General features: G+C 37.5%; 1 protein-coding gene across 1 annotated transcript in view; it reads left to right on the top strand.

Moving 5' to 3' along the window:
* LOC104999134 (glutamate carboxypeptidase 2) overlaps positions 1 to 17,172 on the top strand; it is a 71,208-nt gene that overhangs the window by 16,604 nt on the left and 37,432 nt on the right. The window contains exons 5-7 of the mRNA XM_010854613.1: positions 10,733 to 10,858; positions 12,094 to 12,280; positions 16,490 to 16,583. Coding sequence (XP_010852915.1) covers positions 10,733 to 10,858; positions 12,094 to 12,280; positions 16,490 to 16,583 — 407 coding nt within the window. The remainder of the gene's footprint in view (positions 1 to 10,732; positions 10,859 to 12,093; positions 12,281 to 16,489; positions 16,584 to 17,172) is intronic.

The raw sequence follows: 17,172 nt of genomic DNA, 5'->3' as shown, positions 1-17,172 counted from the left end.
AGGAAATAGCAGCCCACTCCAGTGTTCTTACGTGGAAAATCTCATGGACGGAAGAGCCTGCCAGGCTACAGTCAAAGGGGATACAGAGTCAGACACAACTGAGCGACTAAAACACTTCACCAGTCAGTCAATGTTTATTGTAAAAACATAGGCAATAAACCTATGTTTTTAATTAATTATTAAACCTATGATTTAATGTTAGGCAATGCTATATTTTTTAATATGTAAAGTTTAAAAACATACTCTTTTTTATTATTTTCTAATGCATTTGATTAACTTATATTTAAAAACTCTCACAGGTTTAGAGTATTTTCTACAGTTGTATGAAATTTTTTTTAAATGAATAGTTAACATCATAGTTAATGGCACAATATTAGAAAAATTCTCCCCCAAATTTGTACATAAATAGGTTCCTTTCAGTCATTGTAGTTACTTCGTAATTGACATGACATAGAAATAAAGGATATAAAAACTGGGAATGAAGAGATAATATATTTTAGATCTCAGGTGTCTAGAGTTATCTTCTGGGTAAGGCACATTACCATCATGGGTCCATGTAAGATTCCTAATTTAATTTCTTTCCTTTCATCTTTTATCCTTATTTTCAATCTCATTCCTTATCTCCACATCCCCTATACCCTGCCATCATCTGTAATGTATTTATACTTTTAGGAATGTATATATTCTTATAAAAACATGGGCTTATTAGTGATTGGTATATTTTGAATATATGCAAATAATATATCTTAGGTCTTGGTCTATGACTATTTTCAATTAGCTATTTTTTAAAAATCTATTTTATGTCAGAATGGTTCATTACTTTTTACTCTTGCAGAGTACCCCATGTTATGTGCACACCACATGTAGCTTATCCATTCTCTTAGTGGCAAACATGTGGTTTGCCTCTAAATCTGAATTACCACAAACAGTGTTGGAGAGCTTGTGCTCATACATATCCCTGTGTGGGCTTGCAAGGGTTTCTCTGTGTACAGTAAACCAGTAGTGGGATTGCCGGTTTGTAAGGAATGCTACATTTCACAGTGTTCAGACTGCAGCCGTTTATCGCTCTTTGCAACACTATATATGAGCGTTCCTTTTCCCTCACATTTTCATCAACAATTGAGGTTATGTAACTTTCTAAATTTTGCCTGTCTAATTGTGTTGTTTTGTTAGTTTGGGGTTCTCAAGGCAAGAATACTGAAGTGGTTTGCCATTTCCTTCTCCAGTGGCCCACGTTTTGTCAGAACTCTCCACCATGACCCATTCATCTTGGGTGGCCCTACATGGCATGACTCATAGTTTCATTGAGTTAGACAAGGCTATTATCCATGTGATTAGTTTGGTTAGTTTTCTGTGATTCTGCGAACAAAGCTAGTGGAGGTGATGGAATTCCAGTTGAGCTATTTCAAATCCTAAAAGATGATGCTGTTAAAGTGCTGGACTCAATTGCCAGCAGATTTGGAAAACTCAGCAGTGGCCACAGGACTGGAAAAGGTCAGTTTTCATTCCAATCACAAAGAAAGGCAATGCCAAAGAATGTTCAAACTACTGCACAATTGCACTCATCTCACACGCTAGTAAAGTAATGCTCAAAATTCTCCAAGCCAGGCATCAATAATACGTGAACTGAGAACTTCCAGATGTTCAAAATGGGTTTAGAAAAGGCAGAGGAACCAGAGATCAAGTTGCCAAAATCTGTTGGGTCATAGAAAAAGCAAGAGAGTTCCAGAAAAACATCTATTTCTGCTTCATTGACTACACCAAAACCTTTGACTCTGTGGATCACAAAACACTGTGGAAAATTCTGAAAGACATGGAAATACCAGACCACCTTACCTGCCTCCTGAGAAATCTGTATGTAGGTCAAGAAGCAACACTTAGAACCGGACATGGAACAGTGGACTGGTTCCAAATCAGGAAAGGAGTTATGTCAAAGCTCTATATTGCCACCCTGCTTATTTAGCTTCTCTGCAGAGTACATCATGCGAAATGCTGGGCTGGATTAAGCACAAGCTGGAATCAAGATTGCTGGGAGAAACATCAATAACTTCAAATATGCAGATGACACCACCCTTATGGCAGAAAGTGAAGAGAAACTACAGAGCCTCTTCATCTGTAGAAGGTGAAAGAGGAGAGTGAAAAAGCTGGCTTCAAACTCAACTTTCGAAAAATGAAAAACTATTCTGTTTTTGTATTTGGTCCAGTTACTTCATGGCAAATAGATGGGGAAACAATGGAAACAGTGACAGACTTTATTTTCTTGGGCTCCAAAATCACTGCAAATGGTGACTGTAGCTATGAAATTAAAAAACGTTTGCTCCTTGGAAGAAAAGCTGTGACAAACCTAGACAGCATGTTAAAAAGCAGAGATGTCACTTTTCCGACAGAGGTCCATATAGTCAAAGCTATGGTTTTTCCAGTAGTCATGTATGGATGTGAGAGTTGGACCAAAAAGAAAGCTGAGCACCAAAGAATTGATGCTTTCAAACTGTGATGCTGGAGAAGAGGACCCTTGAGAGTCCCTTGAATACTAAGGAGATCAAAACAGTTAATCCTAAAGGAAGTCAATCCTGAATATTAATTGGAAGGACTGATGCTGAAGCTGAAACTCCAATACTTTGGCCACCTAATGTGAAGAACTGACTCATTGGAAAAGACCCTGATGCTGGGAAAGATTGAGGGCAGGAGGAGAAGGGGACAACAGAGGATGAGATGGTTGGATGACATCACTGACTCGGTGGACATGAGTTTGAGCAAGCTCCAGGAGTTGGTGATGGAAGGGGAAGCCTGGTGTGCTGCAGTCCTTTGGGTCACAAAATGTTGGGCACGACTGAGCAACTTAACTGAACTGGATTGTGTTACCGTTATTTTAATTTATTTTGATTCACATTTTTGATTAAAAATGAGATCATAGATATCTAAGCATACTTATTTGTTAGCTATTCTTTTTTTTTTTGTTGTTATGCTGTGAAATGATTACCAGCCATCTTTTCCTGTTGAATTTCTGGCCATTTTCTTACTAACTTCAGTGGTTTCTTAAATATTTTAGTTATTCATCCCATATTGGTTTAAATATTGCAAACATCTTCTAATTTTATTCATATTTGTTCATGTTGTCTATAATGCTTTTTACTGAAGAGAATTCTTTTATTGTGACATTATCCAGTGTTCTGTTTATATTTTCACACTTTGGGTCTTTCTTAATTTCCTCATTCTTTATTTACAGTGATACAGTCAGAATATCCCCAAAATACTAATAGCTCTTTATTTAAAAATAGCCATGATATTACCAATTAAATATAAGGACAAATGATATGTAATAGCAGAAAATATAACAAATATGTAGTTTAAAATAGCCCTCAAATATAAAATGAATTGTAAAAATTATTAAATGAGTGTGACTGGTTGAAGAACAGTGAAATTTTTTGAGCAGTGACAATATTATGTATGAAGAAGATCATGTTTCTGGCTGGGAAGACAGAGTTTTATAAGATAAGCGCTCAGTTTGTAGGTTTACTCTATAATCAGTGAAAATTCCCCAATTAGTTTTGTACATTGTTTTTGTTTCTTTTTGTTTTTTCATTTGTTTTCTTCTAGTTTTCAGTTGAGTTCAGTCGCTCAGTCATGTCCAACTCTTTGCGACCCCATGAATTGCAGCACGCCAGGCCTCCCTGTCCATCACCAATTCCTGGAGTTCACCCAAACTCATGTCCATCGAGTAGGTGATGCCATCCAGCTATCTCATCCTCTGTCGACCCCTTCTCCTCCTGCCCCCAATCCCTCCCAGCATCAGGGTCTTTTCCAATGAGTAAAGTCTTCACATGAGGTGGCCAAAGTACTGGAGTTTCAGCTTTAGCATCATTCCTTCCAAAGAACACCCAGGACTATCTCCTTTAGAATGGACTGGCTGGATCTCCTTGCAGTCCAAGGGACTCTCAAGAGTCTTCTCCAACACCACAGTTCAAAAGCATCATAACTTTCCTTGCAAGGAGTGTCTTTTAATTTCATGGCTGCAGTCACCATCTGCAGTGATTTTGGATCCCCAAAATAAAGTCTGACACTGTTTCCACTGTTTCCCCATCTATTTCCTGTGAAGTGATGGGACCAGATGCCATAATCTTAGTTTTCTGAATGTTCTAGTTTTACTGAGATATAATTGGTATCTCAATAAGACTATAAGTTTGGGGCTTCTCTTGTGGCTCAGTAGTGAAAAATTTGCCTGCAATGCAGAAAACATGGGCTCGATCTCTGTATCAGGAAGATCCCCTGCAGAAGGAAGTGGCAACCCACTCCAGTATTCTTGCCTGGAGAATCCTATGGACAGAGGAGCCTGGCGGGCTACACTCCACAGGGTGACAAGAGTCAGACATGACTCAGCAACTAAACAAGAATAACTGTACGAGCTTAAGATATACAACATAATGATTTGACTTTACATACATCATGACAAAATTATGACAATAAATTTAGTGATAAAGATACAAAGAAATATAAAAAAAAATTTTTTTCTTGTGACTAAAACTCTTAGGATTTACTCTCTTGATAACTTTCCTATATAAGATACAGCAGAATTAATTTTATTTACCGTGTTGTACATTTCAAGTCTAGTACTTACTTATCTTTTAACTGGAAGTTTATACACGTGGACTGCCTTTCTCCAGTACCCACTACCCCTCACCCTCCATCTCTGGTAACCACAGATCTGATCTCTATGCATTTGTTTTTGAAGTACAGTTGACCCATAACACTCTGTTAGTTTCAGTTATGCAACATGATTCATTATTTTTGTATATTTCAAAATGATCACCACAATGAGTCTAGTTACCATCTGTCACTACACAAAGATATGATGTATTAATAGTTACTGATTATAGTCTCCAGATAGTACATTTCATACCTGTTTCTTTATCTTGTACCTGGAAGTTTATACTTCTCAATCTCCCTCACGTATTTCTCTCATCCTTTCACTCCCTCCCCTTCGGCAACTACCAGCTTGCCCTCTGTATCTATGACTGTCACTGTTTTGCTTTGTTTATTCATGTGTTTTTTAGATTCCACATGTACGTCAAGTCATCAGGTATTTGTCTTTCTTATTCTGACTTATTTCACTCGGGTGAATACCCTCTAGGTCCATCTGTGTTGATGCAAATGAAACGATTTCATTCTTCTTATGGCTGAGTAATACTGCATTGTAGATTATATTATATTTTCCACATCTTCTTTATCTATCTTCTTTGATGGGAGTTTAAGTTGCTTCCATTTCTTGACTATTATAAATGATGATGCAGTGAACATAGGGTTGCATGTGTCTTTTTGAATTGGTGTTTTTGTTTTCTGATAAATATCAGGATTGGATATGCCCCAAGAGTGGAATTCCTGCACTGTATGGCAGTTCTATTTTTAATTTTGGAGGGAACCACCATGCTGTTTTCCATAGCGACTGCCCATGCCAGTGTGTGTGTGTGCTCAGTTGTGGCCAACTCTTGGCAGCGCTATGGACTATAACCCGCCAAGCTTGTTTGTCCATGGGATTTTCCAGGCAAGAATACTGGAGAGGGTTGCCATTTCCTCCTCCAAGGGATCTGCCTGATCCAGGGATCTTTTCTTGCATTTCCTGCAGTGGCAGGCAGATTCTTTACCATGGAGCCACCTGGGAAGCCCAGCAACTGTGCCAGAGTGTTCCCTTTTCTCTGCATCCTCACCATCATGTTATTTGTTGTCATTTTGGTGATAGCCATTCTGATAGATGTAAGGTGATATCTCACTGTGTTTTTTTCTTTTTTTGGCTGTGCCTCACAACATGTGGGATCTTAGCTCCCCCCTGACCAGGGACCACACCTGTGCCCCTTCAATGGGACCATAGAGTGTTAACCACTGGACTGCTTGCGAACTTAGGTCCCTCGTTGTGGTTTTAGTTTTCATTTCCCTGATGGTTAATGATGTTAAACATTTTTTCATGTGCCTGTTGGCTATCTGTATGTCTTCTTTGGAAAAATGACTATTCCATTTTCTGCCCATTTTTTCAATCGGATTGTTTGTTTGTTTATATTCTTTGTATATTTTGGATATTAGCCTCTTATCAGATGTATCATTGGCAAATACATTTTCCCATTCAGTAGACAGCCTTTTAGTTATATTGAGAGTTAGTTCCCTTTGTTGTGCAAAACTTTTTTAGTTTGAGATTGTCCCATTTGTTTACTTTTGCTGTTGTTTCCCTTGCCTGAGGAGACCTATCCAAAAAAATATATTGCTAAGACAGATGTCAAAGAGTGGGCTACCTATGTTTTCTTCTAGATGTTTTATGGTTTCAGGTCTTACATTTAACTCTTTAATCTGTTTTGAATTTATTTTTTTTAATGGTATGAGAAAGTGGTCCAGTTTGATTCTTTGAAATGCAACTGTCCAGTTATGACAGAATTATTTTACTCATAAGAAAATTATATTATAGAGATGATTAACTCATTTCTTTCAAGTAGATTTAAACTTTCTATATTAATGCAAGGCTGGAAAATACATGGGATTCTCATGTATTTGTTTTTTAATTATGTATGTCTGTATGTGTTCTTAGGATGTTTCACCATAAGCGTCTATGGATCTTGGGTAGCTCAGCTGGTAAAGAATCTGCCTGCAATGCAGTAGACCCTGGTTCGATTCCTGGGTGAGAAGTTGCCCTGGAGAAGGGACAGGCTACCCACTCCAGTATTCTTGCCTGGAGAATCTCTATGGACAGAGGATCCTGGTCTTAACTAAGTGACTAAGCACACACCATCTGTGGATCTACATCTGAATCCTCTGAAAGTGAAAGTGGCTTGGTCGTGTCCGACTCTTTGCGACCCCATGGTCTATACAGTCCATGGAATTCTCCAGGCCAGAATACTGGAGAGGGTAGCCTTTCTCTTCTCCATGGGGTCTTCCCAACCCAGGGATCAAACCCAGGTCTCCCACATTGCAAGGGGATTCTTTACCAGCTGACCCACAAGGGAAGCTCAAGAATATGGGAATGGGTAGCCTATCCCTTCTCCAGAGGATCTTCCCAAACCAGGAATTGAACTGGGGACTCCTGCATTGCAGGCGTGTTCTTTACCAACTGAGCTATCAGGGAAGTTTTGCTTTAGGTTATTTATATTAGCAATTCAACAATGTCTGTAATTATAGTTTAATTCAGTGGTTCTTGAACTTAGCTTGTATCACAATAATCTAGAGGGCTTATAAAACACAGATTCTGATTCACACCCCCTAAATTTCACTAGATCTTGGGTGAAGCCTGAGAGTTTGTTTCTGGTAAGGTCCTAGATGGTATTGACTCTGGGTTCAGGAACCATGCTTTGAAAACCATTGATCTTATGTCCCAGTTCTGTCTCTATTAACAAGAACAGGAAGATGGAAGCTTGAAAGAAATGGAAAATTCTAACAGTGCAACATTGTTAATTATTTCCAGTTATAGAACAATTGTGCAGTGTAAATTTTACAAGAAGGTCATTGTCTGAAAACAAAGATTTTTTCTAACTAGCAATGACAGCTTGCATTTGTGAAGTGCCAAGAGGACCTGTCTGCCTACACTTGTTTTCATTTTCAAAGTTTTCTATCATTTTCAAACTGATTTCTTCTCCTGTCCCTTCTGCATCCCAATTTGTTCTGTAAGATGTGCAGATTAAAAGGTAGCTACAATTTACAGGCATTTAAAGAAGTAGTCAGTTTTCTCAAAGTTGGTGATATTATATATGAATAAATTTCAAGTAGAACATTTATGCTAAACAGAATTCACTGGAACCAAATTGGTTAATGGCTGTGTATTCACAGTTGGAATAAAAGTGTGCTCTAGAGAAGGCTAATGATTATAAACCAGACATACAGTGCTATCATCAATAGTTTGTTGATCTTGCATCGATCTTGGGAAGAAAAATAATAGCTAAAAGTAATCCTTTTCCTGAAGCAAAGATTCAAGTGTCACTTTCTCAATAAGCTTTCTTCATTTTTTTTTTTTTTGGAAATTGCAGACAACTGAATACAAGGTCTGTTTGCTTACTATATTTAAACTTAAATTTTTTTTCTCTATAGAACTCATCACTTTTTAATATTGTATACAATTTGCTTTTACCAGGACTTCCCTGGTGGCTCAGACGGTAAAGCGTCTGTCTACAATGTAGGAGACCCGGGTTCAATCCCTGGGTTGGGAAGATCCCTTGGAGAAGGAAATGGCAATCCACTCCAGTACTATTGCCTGGAAAATCCCATGGATAGAGGAGCCTGGTAGGCCCCAGTCCATGGGGTTGCAAAGAGTCAGACACGACTGAGCAACTTCACTTTCACAATTTGCTTATTACTTTTATGATTTATTGTCTCTGCCTTCCACATGAACAAAAGTTTCTTCAAAGACAGGGATTCTCTGTATCTGCAGTCCCTAGAATGATATGTCTTCAACATATTTGTGGAAGGAATCCGAGAGTCAGCTTGGAAACAACCTTATTGCAATACATTATAAATTTGTTGTGCATGTGTTATGAGACATAGTCAAAGAGGAAAACAATAACCAAAATAAAATGATGGGATACTAGAAATAGTGTCAGACAAGGATAGGATATTAGAAATAGTGTAGGATGGGGACTTCAAACACTAGGGTATGTAAAGACTTTCCAAAGGCAGATATAGGATCATTTAAAATAAAACAATCACATTATTTGTTTCTCAGTGGATTCTTCATGGAATTGAGAACTAGCCTGTGGTAAGGCTCTGCTGGTCCCCTGTTCCCACCTCCCTGATTTACAATTATTTATTTCTTATTTTATGAATGAGAGACATCACTCATCCATCCTGAAACATATCTCTGAGTTGTAAAAAAAAAAAAAATCTCTAGGCCTCCAAACAAAGAGATGCTAGTGAAAGATTCTAATAGCTAGGTGACAGAAATTTGTCAAGTCAAATGGTTTATAGTTGAACAAAATTAAAGATGAGTCTAATTGAGTTTCCAGCTAAAACCATTAGAATTAACTTGGATAACAGATCAGTGTGAGATTTAGGGGGTGTAACTTGGAAAGAGTTAAAATAATTCAGGGAAAATTCCATAACAACTTTTTTTTCATTCATATCCTAAAATTTCTCAAAACATGTCTAACAATGAGAAATGTGAATAGAACTGATAGTCCTGACTTATTCTGGAAATAATTTTTTCATGCATAGATCTATGACCAAATGTTTTAACATCCCATAGCACTGAAAGTTGTATTTCAAGCAAAATTTTATGCTTAGGCATTGTTTATGAAAGTTTGTAATGATGCTTAGACTCACTTTGATACTGCTAATAATTATAATAGTAAGTCACTTGAAGAATTTTCCTAACATGTACAGCTTGTCATAGGAAATAAATATTTTTAAACACTATACACATGATTCTTAATCAAGGCAGGTTTGGCAGTGATTAAGATTTACAAGCATTATCCAGATTTCTAGGCAGCAGAAACTGAAATGGAATTTGCCATGCTAGATGTTAATTAAGGAGTGTTCTCTTGGGATCAATATCTGTGGCAGGGAGGGGAAGGAAGCTGGAACAAACAGAGGGAGAAATTGCAGTTCAATGCCAGTTCAAGGACAGCCTCAACTGACCCAATGGGCTGCTCTGGAGTCAGAATAGCCCTTCAGAATGCCCTGGGCTGGACAAAGATGACCAGATCTTTCTGTTCCCACATGGATCAGTCATTGACCATGTGTATCCTGGAAGGACATGACCTCGAGCAGAGTGGCTGTGTGTAGCTGGTCTTGAGCAAGGGCTGACAGAGAGCCCTCTGATGGCCTGCAGAGAGCCTTCCTTCTCTGGAGCAAGGGCATCTTCAATGAGGAGGAATCTAGGCAGGACACCCTGGTGTCACCTTAGTATATAGTAAGATGCTTTAGGCAAGGGGGAAAATACATGTTCAAGGAGAAAACTTGATAAAATTCTGACTGAAGAGTGTGGCTTTACAATGTTGTTGAATGATGTTGAATAATAAATCATTATAGTATTTAAATTCTTTTGGATATAAATAAAAGAGGTAAAATTGCTTCTGAAAATGTTAATATTTGTAATGTGCTGGAAATTGTATTCTTTATGGCAACTTAAAGATATGACAAACAATTTCAGATGTGAACCTAAAAATAAAGGAGAGATACATTGCTTTTCAAAATTAATTTAAGGAGTAGGTAAGCAAAAAAAAAAAAAAAAAAGTGTGTGAAGAACACTGATCTAATCTAGCAGGCCATTTTACAAATGATAATGTTGAGACTCAGAGATTTCCTTGTGATCATTATAATGATATGAAGCCAAATTTGTAAAGTAGTGGCGTTACCTGACCATTATTTCTTACCTGGTTGTGTGAAGATGCATTGTGAATATACTTCAAAGAGAATAAAGCTCTCATGAAGGGCTTTTTAACCTAGGTAACCTCGTCCCTCCAAATTGCATAGGACAGTGTATTTGTTTATGTACATTTTCCTGGGGAATGCTTTTCTATAGTTTTATAGTCACTACAGAGGAGATCTTGACATAAACAAAACTTAATATTTAATTCATAAGTCTCTACCCAGCTAATTGCCTTCTCAATTCAAGTTCATTTCTCCCCTGAATCTCTTATCAGAGGCTTTTTTGACCCTCTTACATACTCTTGCTTCTTTCCTCTTTCAAAAACGCGAAACAGTCTTCAGGCCGAGAAACCTCTTTTATGAAATCTTTCTTGTACTAAGTCATCTATGTTCTCAACAGGGTGACCTGGTGTATGTTAACTATGCACGAACTGAAGACTTCTTTAAACTGGAGCGGGACATGAAAATCAATTGCTCTGGGAAGATTCTGATTGCCAGATATGGGAAAATTTTCAGAGGAAATAAGGTAAAAAAAACACAACTCTTTGTTTTTCTTTTCAGTAAAAATAAAAAGTTATATTGTATCTTGGGCTTTCCTAATGGCTGAGACAGTAAAGAATCTGCCTGCAAAGCAGGAGACCTGGGTTCAATCCCAGGCTCCGGAAGACCCCCTGGAGAAGGGAATGGCTACTCACTCCAGTGTTCTTGCCTGGGGAATCCCATGGACAGAGGAGCCTGGTGGTCTGCAGTCCATAGGGTCGCAGAGAGTCAGACATGACTGAGGGACTAACGCTTTCTGTTTTTCATATTGTATCTTACATGGGTAGAACCACATCCTTAAAATTTTTTGATGACCATGATTTTCCCATACTCTTTACCATTCCTGCCTAATAGGGAGGGTACATGTGCTAGTTTATAGGCAGGTTTTAACCTGGGTCGTTGGAATTTGGCCTCTGTAGAAGTTCAAGGAGAACATTACAGGTTTTTCCATATCTACACATTGTCCCTGTAGTCTATGAAGTAGCGTGCATTGGATTTGTTGTTAGTCTTTAGTATCTTTAAATATTACCTTTGAAAATATTTACTAAATTAAATTTTGGTGTTAATTCTTTGTTAGAGGTAATGAGACAAGCCAACCTATGCACAGCAGTTTTGAAAGTTACCAACACTTGATTTGGGCCTTCCCAGGTAGTATAGTGATAAAGATTGTGCCTGCCAGTGCAGGAGATGCCAGAGATAGGGGTTCGATCGCTGGGTCGGGAAGATCCCTTGGAGTAGGAAATGCAGCCCACTCCAGTATTCTTACCTGAGAAGTCCCATGGACAGAGGTGCCTGGTGGGTACAGACCATAGGGTCACAAGGAATCAGATACAACTGAGGGACTGAGCACATAGAGTACTTGATTTTTTTTTTTTCCCTTTTGTGGGAAATTAATTTAAAAAATATTCTCTTTCAACCATAGAAGAAATGGGAATCTAGTCTGTGAAATCTACTTGTTTATTGTGCTTCTAGACTAGAGGAAGGAAATAGTAGGTACCTGTTACCACTGGTATGTACATTTTAAAAAATCTGCTCCAAGGGCTAATCCAGCCCTGGAAACTAGGTTTCAGAGCTTGCATAAGAAAAAGACAAAACCAATTCTGTGAGATGTCCTTTGTTGTAAGCATAAGGATTAAAAATAAGGACTGAAGATAAGTTTTAGTTACTTATTTAAATGTAATTTCAAATAACCAACCTAAAATAAGAAAGACTGTTTTCCAGGTTAAAAATGCCCAGCTAGCTGGGGCCAGAGGGATCATTTTGTACTCAGATCCTGCTGATTACTTTGCTCCTGGGGTGGAGGCATATCCGGATGGTTGGAATCTTCCTGGAGGTGGTGTTCAGCGTGGAAATATCTTAAATCTTAATGGTGCAGGGGACCCTCTCACACCTGGCTACCCGGCAAATGGTGAGTGATCAGGCTTCAATCATCACAGAGACTTTTAACATTTTGAAGTGATTTTATCAAAAGATTCCCTTTGACAAAAGGATAAAGTATGTCATTTTCTTACTATCTTTGCATCTAAGAATAAATTAAAGGGTTTTGAAATCGGAAAATTATTGGTTTGGGTCCCTTATCCCTTGTTTGGAACCATTGCATCTGGTAGGTTTTGAAATGCAGACATTTTCAAATATTTAAAAGTAAGATGGTGCATATACCTTACTGCATAACATTCACATAGGCTGGGACAAAATGTGGGAAGCAAGCATGTAAATATTTTACAGTAAAATGTATGAATAATCATTTTAAGCAGAGGGTACATAAATAATATAAATAGCCTCAGGTCTGCTCAAGTCAGATCTTGCTGCCAAATTAGTTTATATCAGATCATGTTTTGTTGCCAAGTATTAATAAATGCCCTCTCCCAATTAATGGATTTTGCAGTTTTTTAAAATTTCTAATTGTAGATAAGGGACAGTAAAACAAACTCTATAAATCCCTGAAATGGCATATTTTGAATACAGAGTCTGGAAAATGCTTATTGTGTCATTACTGTGTAAAGACAATAGTGATCACTTTCAGGAGTGTTTCCAAAATTCTAGCTTTTAAATGCATTAACGACCCTATAAGCTTTGTTGTGTTATTATCTCTACTTGACAGATGGGGAATGTGAAACCAGAAAGAAGTAAACAGTCTGCCTTGTTCATTGCACCATTAAGTGAGGAGTGGGGATTCAAATTCTGATTATCTGGCTCCAGAGTCCATGTATTTGTCTCATGCTGAAATGCCCTGCTGTATAATTATTAACAAGAGAACTTGGAGCATATTTTTAATGTACTCAGCTATTCGATAACATTTACAAAAATCTGTCATCATTTAGTTTGTGTGGTTTAAAATTAATAAAGGTTTATAACTTGGATAAAGTAGGTTACCAAAGTATTGGTGGTATTTCCATATTTATTTTTCATCTTGGATCCTTCTATCTAATTGTAGACTCCTTTAAAGCTTATGTATTTGGCTTTGTAAGTTTTTAAACATAGTACATTGTCATAGGTTTTTTTAAGCAATACGTATTATCCTGTGATAAAATCATGTGTCTACCTGAACTTTACTAACTTAGCCTTTTTATTCCCAAGTTTTGAAAAATGCAACTTCTCCTAAGCTCTGTTTGTTATAAAAAGCTAAAATTATGAACATAAAATAAAATCAACTGGAATATTTCTGTTTACTATGCTCAGATTTAAAAGATGACATTGTAGAAATTCCCTTTTGTGTCCTTTCTTATTTTTCTTTTAATTTCACTCTTTATTATGGGATAGTTCTGACACAAAAAATTAGAGATAATGAATACCATTTTGTCAATGTTATTTTGTCTATTCATTGCCCTTTTTTGATTATTGCTCTAAATTAAAAAAATCCCATGTAATGTATTATTATGTCATTTTGCCATAAAAAGACTAGCTTTTACTATCACCTACATCAAAAGAATTCCAGAAAAACATGTACCTCTGCTTCATTGACTACACTAAAACCTTTGACTATGTGTATCACAACAAACTGTGGAAAATTCTGAAGGAGATAGGAATACCAGACCACGTTACCTTTCTCCTGAGAAACCTGTATACAGGTCAAGAAGCAACATTTGGAACCAGACATGGAATAACAGACTGGTTCCAAATCGGGAAAGGAGTACATCAAGATTGTATGTTGTCACCTTGCTTATTTAACTTATATGCAGAGTACATCATGTGAAATGCCAGACTAGATGAAGCACAAGTTGGAATGAAAATTTCCAGGAGAAATATCAATAACCTCAGGTATACAGATGACACCACCCTAGTAGCAGAAAGCAAAGAGGAACTAAAAAGTTTTTTGATGAAGGCGAAAGAGGAGAGTGACACAGCTGACTTAAAAACTCAACATTCCGAACACTAAGATCATGGCATCTGGTCCCATCCCTTCATGGCAAATAGATGGAAACAGAGGCAGATTTTACTTTCTTGGGCTCCAAAATCACTGCAGATGGTGACTGCAGCCATGAAATTAAGAGATGCTTGCTCCTTGGAAGAAAAGCTATGACCAACCTAGACAGCATATTCAAAAGCAGAGATATTACTTTGCCAACTAAGGTCTGTCTAGTTAAAGCTCTGGTTTTTCCACTAGTCATGAATGGATGTGAGAGTTGGACAGTAAAGAAGGCTGAGTGTGGAAGAATTGATGCTTTTGAACTTTAGTGTTGGAGAAGACTCTTGAGAGTCTCTTGGACTGCAAGGAAGTCAAACCAGTCAATCCTAAAGGAAATCAACTTGGAATATTCATTGGAAGGACTGATGCTAGAGCTGAAGTTCCAGTATGTTGGCCATTTCATGTGAAGAGCCAACTCATTGGAAAAGACTCTGATGCTGGGAAAGATTAAAGGCAGGAGGAGAAGGGGATGACAGAGGACAAGATGGTTGGATGGCATCACTGACTCAATGGACATGAGTTTGAGCAAGCTCTGGGAGATGGTGAAGGAAAGGGAAACCTGGCATGCTGCAGTCCACGGGGTCACAAAGAGTTGGACACGATTGAGCAGCTGAACATTAACAATAAATTTCTTGTGATTTGAAATTTTGGAGAAAAAAATGGAAAAATAGCTTTTATTTTTCTTAAATCTGGAGAAATGACAGGATGTGTGTTTTTATTTTGAGGTAGAGTTTACATGTAATAACATGCAAAGATCTTAAGCGTTAATTCACTAAATTAAAAAAGTTGTATGTATCTGTGTCACTCAAAATAAGATATAGGACATTTCTGTGACTTCAGAAAGTTCTCTGGTGCCCATTTTTGGTCAGTTTTTACCATAGCCCCACCCCTAGAAGCAGCCATTTTCTGATATCTTTTGTCATTCATTAGCTTGGTTTTGAGCTTCATATAAATTGAATCAGATTGTATCTTTTCTTTTGTGTGTTGACAGAAAATCAAGTAACAGTCAAGCTAAGAAGAAAGGAAAGATAATGTTATTTATGCCAAACTGAGGAGTATAACCCAGGGAATAGATTCTCAGAAGCTCTGAGAACTGTTCCACTGGTTGGGAGTTAGAGATGCAATTTTATGTTTTTGAGAAAAGAATTTATGCATCATACTGACAGATTAGATTTGTACATTAAGTTGACCAAAGATATTTTGATCTAGTAATGCATGAATAGAATAAGCCTTTGGTCAATACTATTCCATGTATGGTGTGAAAAAGAAATATTAACCTTAAAATGTCAATACTGACATCATAAGAAAGGATTCATTTTTCTCAGAGGTTGGTATTATTCTACTTTGAGGAGGTCTGGTTAATGTACTATGCAGATGCACATTTCACACTTGCAAAGACTGCCACAAACAGAGCATGTTATCCTTTTTCCTTCTCAGTTTAATTGTCTTGTCATAGAAAAATCTGTGATTTTTTTCCTCATCATTTGTTTTGCTGCATTCACTCAGTATAACAAGTAGAGATTAGTCATGTTATTGTGTGTATTGATAGGTCCTTCCCTTTAATTGCTGAGTAGAATTCTATTATGGGACTCCTTTATAAATTGCTTATTCATTCTCCTGTTTGTGAACAGCAGGATGGTTCCCAGTATTGGCTACCCAGATTCAGCTGCTATGAGCAGTCTTGTGCAGGTCTTTCTGTGAACATGTTTCTGTCTTTCCTGGGTAAATATTAGGAGCGTAGTTGTTGTGCCATAGCGTATAATTTTCTGCATAATATTAATTTTCAAAGAAGTTGTTTAAAGTGACTGTAAAGAGTATATACACTCTTAGAAGAAATGTATGAGAGTTTCAGTTGCAGCACATTTTTGTTAACATTTGAAGCTGTCTTTTTAACAGTTCTAGTATATGCAATTTAAAAGTGTGTTTAGTGTGATTTGGCTCAGCTGGTAAATAATTCTGCAATGCAAGAGACCTGGGTTTGATTCTTGGGTTGGGAAGATGCCCTGGAGAAGGAAAAGGCTACCCACTCCAGTATCCTGGCCTGGAGAATTCCATGGACTGTATAGCCCCTGGGGTTGCAAAGAGTCAGGCATGACAGTGACTTTCACCTTATTATTATTGTTATTTTTTTGACTTTCACCTTAGTGTGATTTACAGAGAACATTTTGAAAGGGACTCCATTTTTATTAGAAATATGTTCAACTTTTTCAGAATATGCTTATAGGCGTGAAATCGCAGAGGCTGTCGGTCTTCCAAACATTCCTGTTCATCCAATTGGATACTATGATGCACAGAAGCTCCTGGAGTAAGTTTGTAAGAAACAAGCAGATGGCTATTTGAGTAATTCTCTTTACCGACATTCTTCAGGTGTCATGCTTTTGTCTTCATTATTCCATACCAAAGTTCTCTGTGGTGGGTGGAATATACAATTTTAGCACTGTTTTATACAACAGTGATTCTAATCCGGGATTTGCTTTAAATACTGATAATAAAGTGAAATACCACCATGAAAGTGAGTCTTTCCAGATCATCAACTTCAGGGATTGTAACAATTATTTGATCCACTGTGCTTTTTTTCTTTTTTAGTTTTTTAAAAAACTAATTTATTTTAATTGGAGGTTAATAACAATATTGTAGAGGTTTTTGCCATACATTGACATGGATCAGCCACGAGTGTACATGTGTTCCCCATCCTGAACCCCCCTCCCCCCTCCCTCCCCATCCCATCCCTCTGGGTTGTCCCAGTGCACCAGCCCTGAGCACCCTCACTTAGGCATCGAACCTGGACTGGTAATCCAGTTTTGAAACATGATAATATACATGTTTCAATGCTATTCTCTCAAATCATCCCACCCTCACCTTCTCCCACAGAGTCCAAAAGTCTGTTCTTTATA

This window comes from Bison bison, unplaced genomic scaffold, assembly GCF_000754665.1.
Source record: "Bison bison bison isolate TAMUID 2011002044 unplaced genomic scaffold, Bison_UMD1.0 scf7180017853440, whole genome shotgun sequence".
Lineage (NCBI taxonomy): Eukaryota > Metazoa > Chordata > Mammalia > Artiodactyla > Bovidae > Bison > Bison bison.
Note: the sequence above shows the minus strand (reverse complement) of the source record. Positions and strands in the feature narration are given on the sequence as shown.